A 19,049-nucleotide genomic window follows, 5' to 3' on the forward strand; every position below is an offset into this window, starting at 1 on the left:
TTTTTTTTGGATAAAACAGTCTGCTAAGCAAAAAAAAAAAAAGTACCCATGTCTATTCAGCCCAACTGACCTGTGCTGTTGACCGCACTCTCTGGTACAAGGCACTGCCGTGGATTGGATCTGGAGGACCACTGAACACTAAAGGAGAACAAAGGGAGAGTTCAGTTAAGGTCTACAGTGAAGACAGAAATGACAAGTGCCAGGTACAAAGCAGTACGCCAAAGTTGACCTTCAGGAAGCTGCAAACGGATTAAATGAAGTCTACTGAAAAAGCCAATAAAAGTGAAAAAGGTAGAGTCTACTTTTAAACCAGTGTGCAGATTCATCCTGGACAGATCTACAGGATACAAATAAAAACAGAGCCCTGCAACTGTTACATCCAGCAGACATGCAGTGCATTAAAGTTAAATGAAGCTTCTCTTTTCAAAAAGACAGGTAGGTTAGCCTCCTATTATTTAATATGTGGGGCGAGTGACCACAAAGCTGGTCCAAAACCTTTGTGCATGACCCTAAACCACTTACCAAGCCCACCAGTGCCTAGCCCAAACACAAACGCTAAATGTTATTTGTAATGTGTTTTGGATGCATCATCACATTCGGGCTGAGTGACTACCCAGAGCCCACTTACACATTTAATGGAGGGTCCAAGAGTCAACTGCTTTTCAATAAAGTGTGTTGGGTGCTACAGATCATACTCCAAGAATACATTTGTGATACTGCCTTGCAGCTCCACATTTAGGGCCTTTTTGTTTTGGGGACCTCTTTCCAGCCACTGAATAAGTCGACGTTTAATTTTTACCAATTAAATGAAAGCAGGTATTGTTGCCCAATGGCTAAGCGGTTTGCCCTGTGAAACACAAGACTGCCAGTAAACATCTCACAAATGACTCTCAGGGCATCAAATGTCAAAGCACGGATTGTAAGCATGTAGAAGAAATGCGATTTATAAGTCACTTTACATAAAAGTGTCAGTTAATAAGTGAATTCAAAATGAACGATTATGAATGAAACAGAACTATTACCACCATTTCCATTATGTCAAAATAAAAAAATGTCACTTATAATATGAAATGCTCGGTTTGTTTTACACTCTAATTTTCAAAATGTCCAATTTATAGAAGCGCCGATGTGTTTTTAAATTTTATAAACGACAAGGAAACATTACATTGCTATTACCTTTTTACATGGGTGCGAGGGAGTGGAATGAGACTTGTAAGTCAGAGATCCAGTGATGCAAATTCTTTTAATAGAGTGAGCGGAGGGAGCAAGTTATTACACAACACAAATACTCCCACTTCTGCAACCCCCCGAACCCCCCAGCCGCCACTATTGTTTCTCTTGCCATCATCTCCGCCTGTATGCTTCGATATCAGACACTCTCCTGGGGCCTCATGTATAAACGGTGCATACGCACAGAAATGTTGCGTACGAACCTTTCCACGCTCAAATCGCGATGTATAAAACCTAAACTTGGCATAAAGCCACGCACATTTCCACGGTAACTCATACCTTGGCGTACGCAACTTCTCCGCTCGGTTTTGCAGATTGGCGGCACCCAGCGTCAAAGCAGTGCTACTGTTCCTGTGTGGTTACCCTTTCTTAGATCCACATCCACGGCGGCGGCTTTATCAAATACACTGAAATTAACCGCATATCGTTCATAAATTTAATGCATCTGATTGTAATTAACCTGTAACAATATAATGGTCCACAGAATGGTCAAACTACTGTTCCTGTGTGCTCATCCTTTCTTTCTTAGCTCCACATTCCTGACGCGGCTTTATAAATACACTGAAATTAACTGCATATTGTTTATTAGTGTAATGCATCTGATTGTAATTAACCTGTAGCAATATAATGGGCCAGGGAATAGCCATAGTATTCCAAATACCATAACTGCTTTAGCGTTGTTACGCTCACTGCATCTTGTTCTTCTTTTTGCTGCTCCCGTTAAGGGTTGCCACTGCGGATAATCTTTTTCCATATTACTCTCACTGCAACACTCGGAGTATTTATATCACTGTATCTGAGTGTGAATCACAGCAGCAGATGATCGGAAAGAGAATTATCGGTATACAGTTTCAAGTACACACTACCTCAACCACGGCAAAAAGCGTCAAAGCCTTTCCTGTACGGACCTCGCGTTTCAGAAACAGTTTCATCCCAAGAACTATAAACGCACTCAATCAGTCCATCAAGTGCTCCTTGTAGAACTGTTTGTACTTATAATACAATCACCTCACTGTAAACTTACACTACAGTTATAATATTACACAACCTGCGCTATTTTATAAAGCGCGTATGATGACAATTTCATTTTTAAGATGAAATGCAGCAAAATATGTTGCTTATATTATACAGATAAAATTTTAACTTCATTTAAATAATCTGTATTGTTAATAATTAAACATGTGAGGACACGGTGCCGCAGCGTATAGCTAGTTCAAGGATAGCTCCTGCCTTGCGCTGTATTCTTGCTGGTGCTGAAGCGACACTGGAAGGATAGACGAATAGAATAATTAAACATGTACTACGAAGATATTTCAATGTTTCTTAAAAGTTTTGAAGAATCGGCGTTCTAAGTTTACAAATGGCTTAACGTCTATTACAGAGCTGATTGTGTGGCGATTGGAGAAAGAAAAGTATGGACAGGAATTGGAGGTTAGTACGTTTGAAAGAGACAGTACTTCTGTAATAAATTATTTCATCGAAGGTCGCACATGGCGCAGCAAGCCTCTTGCGTGAGATATGAACAATCACTGCGCCACCGTGTTCCCATGTTTAATAACATGCTTTCATTCCTATCATCATGAAAATGATATCACGTATACATCTCAGTATTTTAATTATTCAGAGAGCTGTAATATCACGAATGTAATGGATTCTGTGTCCTGTCGGAGAAAGAGAAAGAACGGAAGCACGTAGTGATTCACACACATAAAGCACATAGAAGATCAAATACAGAACAAAGCATTTAATGTGCTACTTGAGAAACTAGTAAAATAAACGATTTTAAGATGAAGTTTATAATGTTCTACTTTAATGGCAAAATAAACTACGTGATTAAAGTGGAAATTTCGAGATTAAAGTTGACATTTCGTGCTTTTTTCCCACTGTGTGCCTATGTTTTTTGTTTGTACCCTAATACGCTTTCATATGACACTCAGACGGTGGGCTACGACTTGCCTTTTCACGGCGACTTTGATATGTGATTTCTTTTTCATTTCGGGCACTGTGCGACTTTGTGAATTTGATCTTTCGAGTTTCTCCGACACTCTGTCACTCGATCAGCTTCCTTTTGTTGATTATACCACTGTTTAAACCAACAAATAGTACGTTTTTCCTTTGCCTCCACTTGGTATTCGCTGAAATTCTTATATTTTCCCCTGTGCTTTTTCCCCATTGTCTTTTCACAGAAGGCTATTTATATTGATTTGCATATTCAAAGAGGCGTAATTCTGGGAGGAGTTGGGGCGGGACAGAAGGCGCGTGCACGTGCGTTACTTTTCACGCTGATCGGGATTTATGTAGTGGAAGAACGTGAAAGTATGCGTGCGCACAGATTCCTGCATCTGGATTTTTCTGTGCGTACGCACAATCCCGCTTTTGTGCTTACGCCATGTTATAGTGTGAGTTCTACGCACGGCGTTATACATGAGGCCCCTGGTCAATCTCTGGTAATCCCCAGTGCCCCCTTTCTTAATCTGCCTCCACATAATGGCACTCTTGTGTTATTTACAATAAATCCTCCATACAGTGCGGTCTCCTCCACATGCCCATTGCCTTTTATTTGTCTACACAGCGTTCAGCATTATCAGCTTAAATAACTGCATGTTTCATCATTTTGTCTATTTTTCTCTCCAGCCTTACTGTCTGATGTTGAGCTGTGTTATTTTCTTTTATATTTGTGATACATTATATGGGCAAAACTTTGTTGACCCCTGACCATCACACTGATCTATATAAGCTGGTTGGACGTGTCATTCCAAATCCCAGAGCATTAATATAGAGTTATCCCCCCTTTGCGACTACAATTACCTCCACTCTTCTTTCCACAAGAAATAAAAATTTGGGATTGTGGGAATTTGTGCCCATTCAGCAAAAGGAGCATTTGCAAGGTCAGGTATGGATACTGGGTGAGAAGACACTCCTTGCATTTGGTATTCCAATTCATCCCAAAGGTGCTCTATAGGGTTGAGGTGCATCCCACATCATTTCCTCCATCTCTATATGGACCTGGTTTTGTGCACAGAGACCCAGTCATACTAGAGTAGAAAAAGGACCTTCGTCAAAGTGTTGGCCACAAAGCTGGAAATGCACAATTGCCTAAAATGTGTTTATATGCTGTAGCATTAATAGTACCCTTCACTGGAACCAAGGGGCCTAGGCAGTACCCTGCCGTTTATCGCTCCTCCACCAAACTTTACAGTAGGCACCATGCAGTGTGGAAGGCAGCGTTCTCTTGGCATCTGCCAAACCCAGATTCATCCATCGCACTGCTCCAGAGTCCAATGGTGAAATATTTTACACCACTCCGGCGGACGCCTGGTATTGCGCATAGTGATCTTAGACTTGCATAAATCTGCTAGGCCAGGGGTTCTCAATGGTGGTCCTGGGGGCCTACTGTGGCTTTAGGTTTTTGTTCCAACCAGATTTCTAATCAGTGACAACATCTGATAACACTGAGCTCAATTAATTAGCAGACATTTTTTTTCTCTTTTCACTTATTCTTCATTAAGAAAGCACCACAGCAAGTTTTACCTTTATAAGACATTTAGGAATATTTCTGCTTTTGCTAGAGATTTAAATGCTTAACAACCTTTTGTTGATTTCATTCTATTTTGCCCTTTCTCTGTGTGCAGTTTGCTTCCTTCATTGTATCCTAATAATGACAACCAGCGGAGCAGACAGCCAGGCAAACAAAAAGGCTGTAACTACTTCAGCGTTAGACCCAGTAATTAGAAAATAATGAATTAATTAAACAATTAGAACACTCTGCAAAAAACAGAATGAAAATCAAGATGAAAATATTGTTAAAAAGAAAACAAAATACATTATTCCAATATAACTGCTTGGCACATTTTAATATACCAAACTTAGTTTTCTAATTTCTACATTTTTCCCAAAACACAGAATTTGACAAATAACAGTTCACTTAATTAGCCCAAGACTCCAATTAAAAATAGAAGCTGGTTGGAACAAAAACCTGCAGCCACAGTGGGCCCCCAGGACCGACATTGAGAACCCCTGTGCTAGGCCATGGAAACTCATTTCATGATGCCCCCCGGAAACACACAGCTTTTGTATTGATGTTGCTTTCAGAACTTTTATGAGTAATGCAACCGAGGATAAGCGATTTTTACACGCTCTGCACTTCAGCATGTGGTAGTCCCACTCTGTGTGATCTACCACTTGGCGACAGAGCGGTTGTTCCTCGACAGCTTCACAATCATAGCACCTGCAGATGAAAGGGGTAGAACTAGTAGAGCAGAAATTACACGTACTGACTTGTGGCCAAGTTGGAATCCCAGTACAGTGCCACATTTAAAGTCACTGTACTCTTCAGCACAACCCATTCCACTGCCAACGGAGATTGTTAATGGGTGAATAAAATCAGCACATGTCCATGCAATCAAACAGCTGAACCTAATAATTCAGAGGAGTGTTCACATACTTTTGGCCATATGGTGTGCTATCTCATTATTGTAAGGTAATTAATACTCTCATTTGTATTAGTACCTGTATGTCACGCAGTATATATTGGTTTACTGCTACTTTTACCCATTAACATTTAGCTCTAAGGGTATTTCCCAAAGCATGTTAGCCTTTTCAAACCAACAGCCATCCAAGGTGGACACCGCGTGTTGAGCTTTTGAAAATTTCTTGTGGACTCTGAACTTACTGACATTGTTTCATGTTGGCTTTGTGAGCCCAGAGTGTCTACTGAATTTATTGTATCTATATATACATGTGTGGCGATCACAGATTTGTCTTTTTTATTAATTTGTAGATCCCAGTATATTCTATGAAAAAAAAGCATCTTATACTAAAAATATACATGAAAAAGAAATTTGAAAACTACTGGAGATCAAAAATGTATTAACCCATTTACTGAATCAAAGTTTTGAGTTGTGAGGACTCAGAGCACTGGGTGTAAGGCATTAAATATCCCTGGATATTTGGCAGGGCACACTCATTCTGGACTAAGCAGAGACAGGGAGAAAGAAAATAAAAACTGCACACAGTGAAAAGGCCACAATTCACCCTGAACTCCTGGAGTGGTGAGTCAGTAGAGTTAACCACCTGCCACCCATACCAGAAACCATTAAGTGTAAAATCAACGCACCCGTCACTTCCTGAATAAAGGTGGCATTCCGTCGAAGGTCAGACAGGAAGTGAGGAGCGCCATGAGAGCAGAGGTGCAAGAGGATCTTCAACACCTAAGACAGGAAAAAGAAACATAAGGCACCCTTTAAATATCGCTCTGTGATCACATGGCCTTACTGAATTGTTAAAAATTTTTTTTTTAATATTATACATTATATATTATAAAAAAATGATATAATTATTAGAATTTTTGTCCCCTCAATTAACTGAATGTCATACAAAATGTAAACACATTTTTATTAGCATGCAATGCGCAACAATGGTTGGTGACGGTCAAAAATAAAACTATTTGAATGTGTGAAAAAGAGTTCCTACTTTGGAAAATTTGTATTAATAACAACAAGTCAAGTTCAGTCTCGTCCCCCACAGACCTAACTAAGAGATGTGTCAACAAAATTATGGCAGTAATATCAACTCTAGTGCATCAAGATGGAATCCACAGAGTCTGTTCCAAGAAACCTATTAAGCACATTCCTAACCAGCCTCTCCAGTTCAGACGGACAAAGAAAATGTCTTCCAGTTCAAATGTATGGGAGAGGCCCTGCCTATATAAAATTACTGAACTCAAATACAGCATCAAACTAGAGGGCTGCTTCTCTCAGTTTATGTTCTGTGGAGACGTACATTACTGGAAACTACGGAGAGGAAAAGGGGACAAGACCATGATGGAGAAGTTAACTTCCATGAATACATGCTTAAAAAAAGGGTATAACAGTTCAAATATCTCAGATCAACAAAAACAGAGGGGGGAGAGCTAGATCCAGAAATAACCTGTAGACTGCAATCCACTGGAAAAACTGGAAAAAGGTATTGGAAGTGTTTTGTGCAAGAGTGAAGGGTAAAGAATATAAAAAACAGTGGTATATGGATCTGAAACCTGGGCAGTTAAAAAGACGCGCGAAAGGAAACTGGGTACTACAGACAGGAGGATGGCAAGATTGATGTGTGCAGTAACAAAGCCTGCTATGATCAGCAATGAGAGGATTAAAGTAGGGGAAATATCAAAGGTAATACAGGAAAGAAGGTTAAAATGGTATGGACATGTCATGAAATGAGAAGTAAACATTGTGAGGAGAACAGTCATGGATATGGAGGTGTTTGGGAAGAGGAGAAGAGGATGACCAAAGAGAGAGTAGAGGGACCTAAGGGAGAAAGGGACATCAGGTGTGGAAGTGTACAACAGATGAGAGGGAGGGAGGGAGGGAGGCTGGTCAAATATAGTGATCCCAGCATGAAAGTGGGAAAGGATGATGAAGAAGAAGAAGAAGATAGAGAGTAAAAAAACAACAAAATCTATAACCAAACTAATAAGGCCTGTCTTGTCAGCTACAATATTTCTTCACTGTGTTAATTATAGGGTTGAACAAAAGACTACTTACTTTATTTCGTAATTAGTCATTTAAAGTTCATTATTGGGTACCTGCAGATGAGGAATCAAAAACTTGTTTCTTGTAGGTATTCTTTGAATTTATTCATTCACCTATCCATGAATTCTTCAACCCACTTATCTAGTTCAGGATCAATGGGATCAGGCATCCATCCAAAAAAATACAATCAAATCTAGATATGGCATCTGTCTATTATAGGGAAACACTCACTTATATTGAGCATAACGGACAGTCACATATTTAGGATGTGGGAAGAAATCGAATAGATATGGAGAGATAAGCAAACTCCACGCTGGCAGCTTCTGGGCTAGAATTTGAACGCAGAACCCCGCAACTGTGATACAGCAGCCATACCCACTGGGACATAGAGCCACCCTCAGTTTAGACATCATGTAATAACTGAGACTCTCTCAAAAGAAAGGAAATTCACAGATAGAATATGGTGCAGGAGGTGTGACCAAACTACCAAGGTGAATGTAAACCATAATGTCTCAGTGTACCTCACAAAGTACGTATTTCTTCACTTCTCAGTACAGGAGATATATAGATATAGATATAGATATAGACATAGACATAGACATAGACATATAGATATAGATATAGATATATAGATATATAGATATATATATAGATATAGATATATATATATAGATATAGATATATATCTATATCTATATATATCTATATATATATAGATATATATCTATATCTATATCTATATATATATCTCTATATATATCTATATCTATATATAGATATATATATCTATATATATATATATATATAGATATATATATATATATATATATATATATATATATATATATATATATATATATATAGATATATAGATATATATATATATATATATATATATATAGATAGATATATATATATATATATGATATATATATATATAATATAAAATCTCTCTCTCTATTATATATATATATATATAAATATATAAACAATGGTTCTGTGCACTGGTAATATGAAAGTTGCTTTACAATTAAAAATGGTTTTCGAATTTCATGGAGAAAAAGAAAAATCACATTAAAAAATAAGTTTGAAAGTTCCCTCTAAAGCATTATAAAGGAACAAGAATGTGGTACCTTTGTTCGGTGAAACCAGATGCCACTATAAACTGAGCAAAGACTCAAACCCAGTTACCAAATGGCAATAGGAGAACACAGGAAAGATGTTTCCTAACTGGGCCAACACGACAGTAAATGTGTACTTTAAGCTTTACTAAAGAGTGAAATGTAGGATATATGTACATTTTTAAACTTCAGACTGATCTAATTGAATACAATAATTCTGAACCTTCATTTTCTGTCAAATTCAACATACCATCCAACTTGCATGTTTGCCTTCTCAATTTCTTAAAATTATAGGATGTCCCAATAGTTTCACATTTTTTCACCTATGCGCCTCATTCCAGAAGTCTTCACTAGCTGTAAAAGGGGATCTCACAGAACATGGACACAGAAGAGATGCATGCTCCTCCATAGTGCACTGTGGAGTCTGCAGCCATTGCCGTTTGTGCAGTCACTGTGAACAAGTCTGTGTAGAAAGCTCCTCAGACACTCACTATTGCTTGGATTGATATCATAAACAGTAACTATTTTGTCTGTATAAATGAGCGTGTACCCAAACATGAAGAAAGCAGAAATTGGCCTTTATGTACACTGCAGTTTTCCTGTAGAATGAAACAAAAACTGTGAGGTATGCCAGTCGTACTAACCTTCAACTTCACATGGCAGGATTCACTCTGCAGACGCTCTAACAGATACTCCAGCAAACACTGGCTAGACCCCACTGACTCCTGGGAAAGCTCTGAAGTTCACAGTAGTTAAGGACAAAAAAGTGATGATCAGAAGATAAAAGATATCGACTTCAGCAAAAAAAGGAAATTATATATCAGTGATGCGTACACAGTTATTAAAGCTGCTTGTCATAATAGGTCCAGTTCAAAGTTGCAGGGGATAAGTGCAGCAGCACTAGAGGCAGGGTAGGAATAATCATACCATCAACTTTACAAAAAACAAAAAAATGGTATGTGCTCTAGAGATGCATGGAATTAATTACATTATAGTATTACTGTTATTTCTGAATCTCAGGAACCTCTTACAAGTGGAGAACACTCGACACAGAAATGACCAGGGATGAAATTTGAACCTCTGCTTTTTAGGTTGGTGTGAAAGACGTTTCAAATATTTAACACTTTTATATTATCACTTTAACTCAGGTTGTAAGTCAACTTCATTTTATCAACTCATCTCATGTTATGGCTCATTGGCTTACTTGAGTGACAAATGCAGGGTCCAAATTACAAGATGAAGGAGGTTTAGTTTTAAAATGAAAATTTGATAGGCGTTGTAAATGTCTTCTTGATAGATTCTCACCAAATGTGCTGCAAGAAACTGTTTGTTTTATTAAAAATAAACCTAATACATTACGATCTTGATAATTTAGCAAAAGTATTCCTTTTCATTATTTTTTTTTTTTTTACTTTACACTCTGTATGACATAAGAGTGTCTGGTGATTGCTATTATTTAATTTTTTAAAGATGAAATCACTAATCTATTGTAAAGACACTTTGGCTAAGTCCATATAATGAGGCTGGTTGTCTTGAGCTCACAAGCAGTGACTCCCCAGGTTAGACAGTTACCATGAACAGAGCTATACATGTGCAGTATAATGGAAGGTTAAAAACAAATTCAATTGTACATTCTGCAACTCTCCTATCCATTTCTGCTGTGGAAGAAACTCACTCATATTTTAATATGTAAAATGCAAGGCTAATACTAAATGTGCCAGAGAGCTGGATGAATCATGGCTATCTAATGAAAACACCATCAACAGACATTTGGATACGAAGCTTAAAAACAAGAGCATGCAAATAATAATAAGACTTTAAATAAGCAACACTCTCCAAACCCCACCTCATCAACTCCAGCCCCCCAAACTCCCACATCCACCTATCAGCCCCTCCTTACTTACTATATATTGTGTTAGATTCCTGTAAATGTAATCATTTTCCACAGATGATAATGATTCCTGGTAGGAATCAACAGCTTAGGAATAAAAAAAAAAAAACTGTTTCAAAATACGTATTATGAAATATGGAAACTGTAACACACACTTTTGCTTCCATATTTTATACACATACATATTATATTCAATGTTCCCTCTAAGGAGTAGCATATAGTGAGCAAAAAACATTGTTTATGAGCGACATTTTGTTTAAGCCAAAAATTTATGAGCACCAACTCCGACGGTCAGAGTGAGCGATCGTGCGATAAGTACGAGCGACGCCGTTGGAATGAGCGATCGTGCGGGAAGTATTAGCGACGCTCTGAATTCGTGTGAGCGATTGCTCACGCGCTCAGCTTAGAGGGAACATTGATTATATTATATATAATTTTATACATACAGTTAGGTCCATAAATATTTGGACAGAGACGACTTTTTTCTAATTTTGGTTCTGTACATTACCACAATGAATTTTAAATAAAACAACTCCGATGCAGTTGAAGTGCAGACTTTCAGCTTTAATTCAGTGGGGTGAACAAAACGATTGCATAAAAATGTGAGGCAACTAAAGCATTTTTTGAACACAATCCCTTCATTTCAGGGGCTCAAACGTAATTGGACAATTGACTCAAAGGCTATTTCATGGGCAGGTGTGGTCAAGTCCGTCGTTATGTCATTATCAATTAAGCATATAAAAGGCCTGGAGTTAATTTGAGGTGTGGTGCTTGCATGTGGAAGATTTTGCTGTGAACAGACAACATGTGGTCAAAGGAGCTCTCCATGCAGGTGAAAGAAGCCATCCTTAAGCTGTGAAAACAGAAAAAACCCATCCGAGAAATTGCTACAATATTACGAGTGGCAAAATCGACAGTTTGGTACATCCTGAGAAAGAAAGCAAGCACTGGTGAACTCAGCAATGCAAAAAGACCTGGACGTCCATGGAAGACAACAGTGGTGGATGATCGCAGAATCATTTCCATGGTGAAGAGAAACCCCTTCACAACAGCCAACCAAGTGAACAACACTCTCCAGGGGGTAGGCGGGCGTATCGATATCCAAGTCTACCATAAAGAGAACACTTGAAAGTAAATACAGAGGATGCATATATATACACACACTATATATATATATATATATATATATATATATATATATATATATATATATATTTATATATATATATATATATATATATATATATAGTGGTCAAACAGCAAAGACAGAGACCCATATTTACAGACATTGGAGTTTGCATAACAGTGCTGATTTAATACTTACATACCAGCAGACATTTACTCGGATTGGTTAAAAGACATGAGGTGTTCTCAGCAGAGAGCACAGCCAGCTTACACACCCAAATAAAAGTCTCATTTCACCATATTCTTGTTCTTCCAAAGCCTCTCAAGTTCAGGTCTTACCCTTTAATGGAATTTCTGTGTACAGGACGACTGTCAAGTCTTTACTGGGTACGTGAGATCGGCCAATTTCTTACTATACCACCTAGTACATCCTCTCTCTTTATCTAACCATTTCATCAGTCTCTTCATGCTATTTCTGAGGCAAATGCTATATTATATATATTTTAATGTGCACTGTAACTATAACACAATAACTATGTTACCCCAAATTTTTCACTCACACTGGACATGTTCTACTCTCTCCAGAGAGTTATCCAGTCTACAACAGGCACAAAGTAATAATCAACCATGAATGTAACGCAAGTCCACTGCAGGGTTCACACACACCTACCCATAAATGTCATAAATAACTATGGAATACTGTATTGCAGTCTCCCAGAAAAAACCTTCACAAAGACCAGGATGTACTTTCAAACAAACAAATGTCAGCTGAGATTTAACTGGGGAGCAAACACTCTGCATTCCTACCACTTTTTATTTATATTGGTAAACCCCCCTACTCGCCATCCCCCGTGCAGGCCCAGGCGCTTGTCATTTCCCGGATCTGCCGCTTGCGACGAATTGGGCTGTGCTTTTGGATAAACACGAATATCAACTCTGTCTGTTATCTCAGTCTTTTGAAACTAATATTGCTGACAATTCGTTGCATGTTGGTTTATTATATATGCGAGCGTGATCTTTCGGATTCATATAGAAATCCAAGAAAACTTCTTTGTCTGTGTTTTTCAGATAAATTTCATGTAAAGTGCGATACTTTTGGACGTATGGATTTGTATCCATTATTGGCTGTAGAATTTCTAATACACCCAATCGTTTAACTCTTTCGATTCTATGTTGCATCGCTTCTCCGTGATCATAAATATAAACCTGACTGAATTGTGGTTTCCTTGAAATTAAACTTGTAGTAGCTCTGTCATATCACCAATGTCCATATATTTGATCTCTTTTCGCTGTTCTGTTATTTCACCGAGTAATAATTTCCGTTTGTTAGCGCTAGTACGATCTTTACTCTCAGTTTTTGAGACTTTTGAATTTTAGTACTGTTATAATCTCTAACCTGCTCTGCATGTGTATCGCACCAACATTTTTGAACCTCTTTACGACGTTCTACTTTGTCTTCTACTCTGTCTTTTATTTCCTCCCACACTTGGACCTGTTAGGTTTTCAACTCATCTCTTGGAACAAAGTCTTGTCTCGCGGGACATAAGATTATCTCTCTGAAAATGTCTCATCTCAAGATTTTTTTATATAATAGAGAGAGATATGTGTTTCTCAGGGAGGATTAACTGACAGTCGCCCTGGTGATGCCCGTTTCTTGGATGAACAACAAATGTGTTGCTTCTCTCATTTAGATGGAACCATACAAGGCCCCATGTTCTAAAAGGACAATCTTGAAATATGTGCTCTCCAATGAATGCAAATGCTTCCCAAGCTATTTCATTTTTCCTATATACTGTAAATATTCAGTCCCCATGATAGAGAAACTGTTCATTTTGATATAAATTCTTGCATAACTTAAGCAAACTCTTTCAATCAATTATTTTTGTTCTCCATACACTCTTTCACATCAAGTAGCATTACAGAGTTCTTTACATGGGCACAAGAAACTAACTCTGTCTCTTACCAGAATTCCTTCATTTTCCTAACTGTGGATGACACACCACAGGAAACATTTTTATATTCAGACTAGAGCTCTCAAAGGAAGTCAGCAGTCTGAGTTAGCTGGCATTATTGTGTAGCTCATATTATCAGAGTGAAGAACAAAAAGAGATAAATAACCTTGTGCGTCGTCTTTAAAAATTGGCAGACGTTCACTAGTATTCCATTTAAATAATTAAGCACGCTTAACTTCTGCTTTTTCATTGGCCAAGTACTACACATTGAATTTTCTAAATCTTTTTGTTGATCAATAGCTGGGTCGGTAAGCAGATGTCGCATCCCATTTGAAGAGGATGTAGCGCTCGCTGCAGGCCCGATTGCTTTGTCGCAGTTCTTTTAAAATAATGAAACTCATAACATCAATAAAGAAAATGGATGAGCTGAATCAAAGGATACTGCCGATTTCTTCAAAGAGGTACCCTGGACAAGGAGTCTCATCATCAGAGGTGGCTTTCATTAAGGTGGGGACCTGAAAATATACAGCGATGGTATTTGTTAAAAGACAATACAAAATATAAACTCAAAAAATAAGCTCAAAATTCTTGCTTCTGAGCAGTGTCATAACTCGAGTGCAGGGGTGGGCAGTGTCGGTCCTGGAGGGCTGCAGTGGCTACAGGTTTTCATGCCAACCCAACTGCTTAATTAGAAAACAATCCTTGCCAGTCTTGCACCTTATTTAAATTTTATGGTTTGTTAGTCTGCAATGTAAGGTTCTTATATCGTAGACTTTTTTACTCTCCAAGGATATCATCCAAACGATTCAAAGCCTAAAACATCATTTTCAGTCTGTCACATTTTCTATTACAGTAATCCCTCACTTATCGTGGGAGATAGGTTCCAAGGCCGACCGCGATAACTGAATTTCCGCGATGTAGGGACACTATATTTATTTAATTATTTAACGTGTATTTGGACGTTTTTAAACTCTCCCTGTATTGTTTACAACCCACCCTTTACTCTATTAATAACAGGGACAACTGCTAAGCAATATGAAATCGGTAGATAAGTTTACACTTACTGTATAGCGAAGTACACGTAGCTATATATGACGTGATGATGGTGATGAATATGCTGCGCAGTAAAAATGATGACGATTGAAGGTGATAATCCCCTGAATGCAGTAGCAAGAGCACGTTAATGTTGAATGAGTGAGATGAGACTTCCTGGTTAATGCAGCACTCCGTCGCTGAGCCAATCAGCAGCACACAGGAACTTAACTGCGTGCTCTGATTGGGTAGCTTCTCAGCCATCCGCCAATAGCATCTCTTGTATGAAATCAACTGGGCAAACCAACTGAGGAAGCAAATACCAGAAGTAAAAAGACGCATTGTCTGCAGAAACCCGGGAAGCAGCGAAAAATCCGCGTTATATATTTAGATATGCTTACATATAAAATCCGCGAAGTCGTGAATCCGCGAAAAGTGAACCGCGAAGTAGCGAGGGATTACTGTACATGTTTTATTAAACCAAAGAGTATATGATGAGCACACACAGAAGTAAATGAAGACAAACTGCTGGCTGCTTTGTCATTTACATTTTATGGTTAATAAGGAGCCATTAAAACAGTGAATACAGCTGTTTAAGACTGAAATAAGCAATCGAGGGTGGGGAACCTTAACAAGCGAGACCACTAAAATGAAGCATCAAAATGTCACTTAAGCAGTAAGTGCTTCATCAACAATAATTGACTTCTCATTAGGAAACTGGGTTGGAACAAAAACTTGCAGCCTCTCTGCGGCTCTCCAGGACCGACATCGCCTACCCCTGCTCTGGCGAAATCTTCAGTTAAAGAGTTACCATTTCTTACTCATGTAGCAATGTTGTAGACATTCTGCAACTAATAAAAACCACACAAAATAATCCATTTACAAAAAAAAAAAAAAAAATGATACTTGTAATTCATCAATGGAATAAAAACTGGTAAAGAGAAATAACAATTCATCTTCATAATAAAATGTGTGCCTTAATGGTTTGGGCCCGGACCGCAAACTGCAAGGTTATACGGGTTGAACCGTCCCCTTGTACTTAATGTTAGGTCGACTGTGACATGACAGACCGGTGAGCCATCTCTAAGGCTTCTGAGAAAGCCTCGGCCCCCATGTCCTTGTAATTGATTAAACAGGTCAGGAAATGGAGGAAGGATGGATTTAGCTTTAATGTCCATTTTAATTTGGAGACGATAACTGCATTTGGTTTCAAAGACCACATCACAAAATAAGCAAAATTACTCATCTGGATCAAATAACAAACAAAACAAAAAAAAAAAAGGCCAGCTGCCCTGATGACAACACTTTGTCTCCTTTAGAATGGCATGCTTTGCCCTAAAGAATCAATTTAAGAACAGACGTAATCATATAACTAATGCAATTTTCAATTCATATTATTTATTCAGCTTTCGGTTATATGCTGCCGGAATTATTACATGAAACCAGAAAGTACACACCCATAACTCCAATTCTCAAATCCTCACATTGGCTCCCAGTTAAGCATAAGGTCCATTTTAAAGTTCGCCTTTGATGATATAAAAACCTTAAAAAGCTAAGGCCCGGCTTACTAATCTGAACTTCTTACAAAGAAGAATGCACATTTATATCATAAGATGGCGGCCTACTAAAGATCCCAAGGATTAAGAAAATTAAAAGTGGGAGGCTGAGCTTTTAGTCACAGGGTGCCAAAGCTTTGAAATAATCTGCCTGCGTATTTAAGAGATGCCCCTTCAGTCTCAGCCTTTAGACTCACAACATAAGTCTAGCATACCCTGACTAAAGCTGCCGATCAGCCCTGCATAATACATCTCTGTTTATTAGTTACTTGTACAGAAATAAAATACAATATTTATGTGCTGGTACTAATAATAACATAATAAATAATAAGGCTCTATTGTAGGCATGGAGCTGGACAGTTTGACATCCGTGGCAGAGCGATGGGCGCTGAGCAGACTCCTGTCAATCATGGAGAATCCACTGCATCCTCTAAACAGGATCATCTCCAGACAGAGGAGCAGCTTCAGCGACAGACTGCTGTCACCGTCCTGCTGCACTGACAGACTGAGGAGATCGCTCCTCCGCCACACTATGTGACTCTTCAATTCCACCTGGGGGGGTAAATGTTAACATTATACAAAGTTATTGTCCGTTTTTACCTGCATTTTTATTACTCTTTAATATTTTTTTTTGTATCAGTATGCTGCTGCTGGAGTATGTGAATTTCCCCTTGGGATTAATAAAGTATCTAATACTTCTCTATAACGTAACGTGGCTCTACTGCCGAGCTGCTCTCTTGTGTATGGAAAAATCATCTCAGATACTGGGAGCCTTGGAGTCGGTGGAAGGAAAAGCTCAGTTTTCAGATTGAACAACCAGCACAGACTCTCTAGCATAATGGACGCCAGCGGGTGGGTGGACAGCTGGCCGAGATCTCCAGGATTGTGACGGTGTCGGACTGCTTTTTAAATTTAATTGACTAAGGACCCCTCAGAGGTTTACTCTCTCCAGAGATGCTGCTCACTGGAGTTTGTTTGGAGTTCAACAATCAATTCATGTACAGGTAATGTTGGGTTTCCATTTATTTTAAATCTGCTTTGCTTCTGTGTGTTGTAACAAATCTATCTTTATGTGTAGTAATTCTGTATTTGTAAAATCTGTGCTTACTTCTCTACCCGAGAACTGTCACACAGCTCTGTGCCTGCGCTGTACAAACTAAAATGAAGCGCTAAATGCGTCTTCAAAATGAGCACATCATGACGTGAAAAGCAATATGCTATTACAACATTACAGTTTTCTTTCTTCACTGAAGATACAAATCCTTTCACTGAACCAACCATTCATGAACCCCCATCTGTATAAATTCCCAAAAGAAGTGGCCAAGCAGCAGCACCTCGGCCTTGCTGACTGGCTACTGGGAGAGGGTTTGGGGGTTCATCCAGTTTCCAAGCCAGCTTCCCAGACAGGAATTAAAACCAACTTTATTCTGCAGTCATGGAGTGTATTTTGCAGAGCTTTTATAAAGTGAAATGTGGTGTTTCCTGAAGTACAGGCCAGACAAATACACACACACACACACACACACACACACACCCCACCACCACCACTGACCTGCAACTTTCGGCAAGCCCAAAGCTGACACACTGTAACAACTTAAGGTCGTGGCCAAGTTTTGAGAAGGACACAAGTATTGGTTTTCACAAAAAGTTTGCTGCTCCAGTGTTTTTAGATCTTTTTCTCAGATGTTTCGATGGCATACTGAAGTAGAATTACAAGTACTCCCTAAGTTTCAAATGCTTTTATTTAAAATATCATTCAGTTTATGTACAGAGTTAATATTTGCAGTGTTGGTCCTTCTTTCTTTTTCAAGAATTCACCCTGGGATGCTGTCCATCAACTTGTGGGCCAAATCCTGACTGATGGCAGCCCATTCTTGCAGAATCGATGCTTGGAGTTTGTCAGAATTGTAGAGTTTTTGTTTGTCCACCCGCCTCTCGAAGGAATTGAGGTCTGGGGAGTTTCCTGGCCATGGACCCAAAGTTTTGATGTTTTGTTCCCCGAGGCACTTGGTTCTCACTTTTGCCTTATGGCCCGGTGCTCCATCAAGCTGGAAAAGGCATTGCTGGTCACCAAACTGTTCTTGGATGGTTGGCAGAAGTTGCTCTCCGAGGATGATTTGGTTCCATTCTTTATTCATGGTTGTGTTCTTAGGCCAAATTGTGAGTGAGCCCTGCACTGCCTTGGCTGACATGAATGGTCTCAGGATGCTTTACTGTTGGCATGACACAGGACTGATGGTAGCGCTGCTCACCTTCTCTTCTTTCCCAGATGCCCCAAACAATCAGAAAGGGGTTTCATCAGAGAAAATGACTTGACTCTAGCAGTCCAATCCCAGAATATCAGTCTGTCCCTGATCCTTTTCTTGGCTTCTTTGCTGCCCTTCTTGACATCTACCAGGCCATCCTCCAAAAGTCTTTGCCTCACTCACACCTTCCTGTTGCCAATCCTGAGTAAGCTCTGCACTGGCTGTGCCCACAGCTGAATCAACTTTAGGAGACGCTCCTGGCACTTGCTGGACTCTCTTGGGCGCTGTGACGCCTTCTTCACCTCTCTATTGGAACTCAGTCAGTGTGACAGAGTGACCTCCAGCCTTGTCCTCGTCGACACTCTCACTTGT

At 39.0% G+C, this 19,049-nt stretch overlaps 1 protein-coding gene across 2 annotated transcripts in view; it reads right to left on the reverse strand.

Moving 5' to 3' along the window:
• tepsin (TEPSIN adaptor related protein complex 4 accessory protein) overlaps positions 1 to 19,049 on the reverse strand; it is a 40,849-nt gene that overhangs the window by 20,440 nt on the left and 1,360 nt on the right. For both annotated transcript variants that reach the window (XM_028819918.2, XM_051936541.1), the window contains exons 2-5: positions 14,286 to 14,358; positions 9,520 to 9,611; positions 6,347 to 6,440; positions 71 to 138 (exon numbers count right to left, since the gene is read on the reverse strand). In XM_028819918.2, the coding sequence (XP_028675751.2) occupies positions 71 to 138; positions 6,347 to 6,440; positions 9,520 to 9,611; positions 14,286 to 14,358 (327 nt within the window). The remainder of the gene's footprint in view (positions 1 to 70; positions 139 to 6,346; positions 6,441 to 9,519; positions 9,612 to 14,285; positions 14,359 to 19,049) is intronic.

The sequence above is a fragment of the Erpetoichthys calabaricus genome, chromosome 14, assembly GCF_900747795.2.
Source record: "Erpetoichthys calabaricus chromosome 14, fErpCal1.3, whole genome shotgun sequence".
Taxonomy (NCBI): Eukaryota; Metazoa; Chordata; class Cladistia; order Polypteriformes; family Polypteridae; genus Erpetoichthys; species Erpetoichthys calabaricus.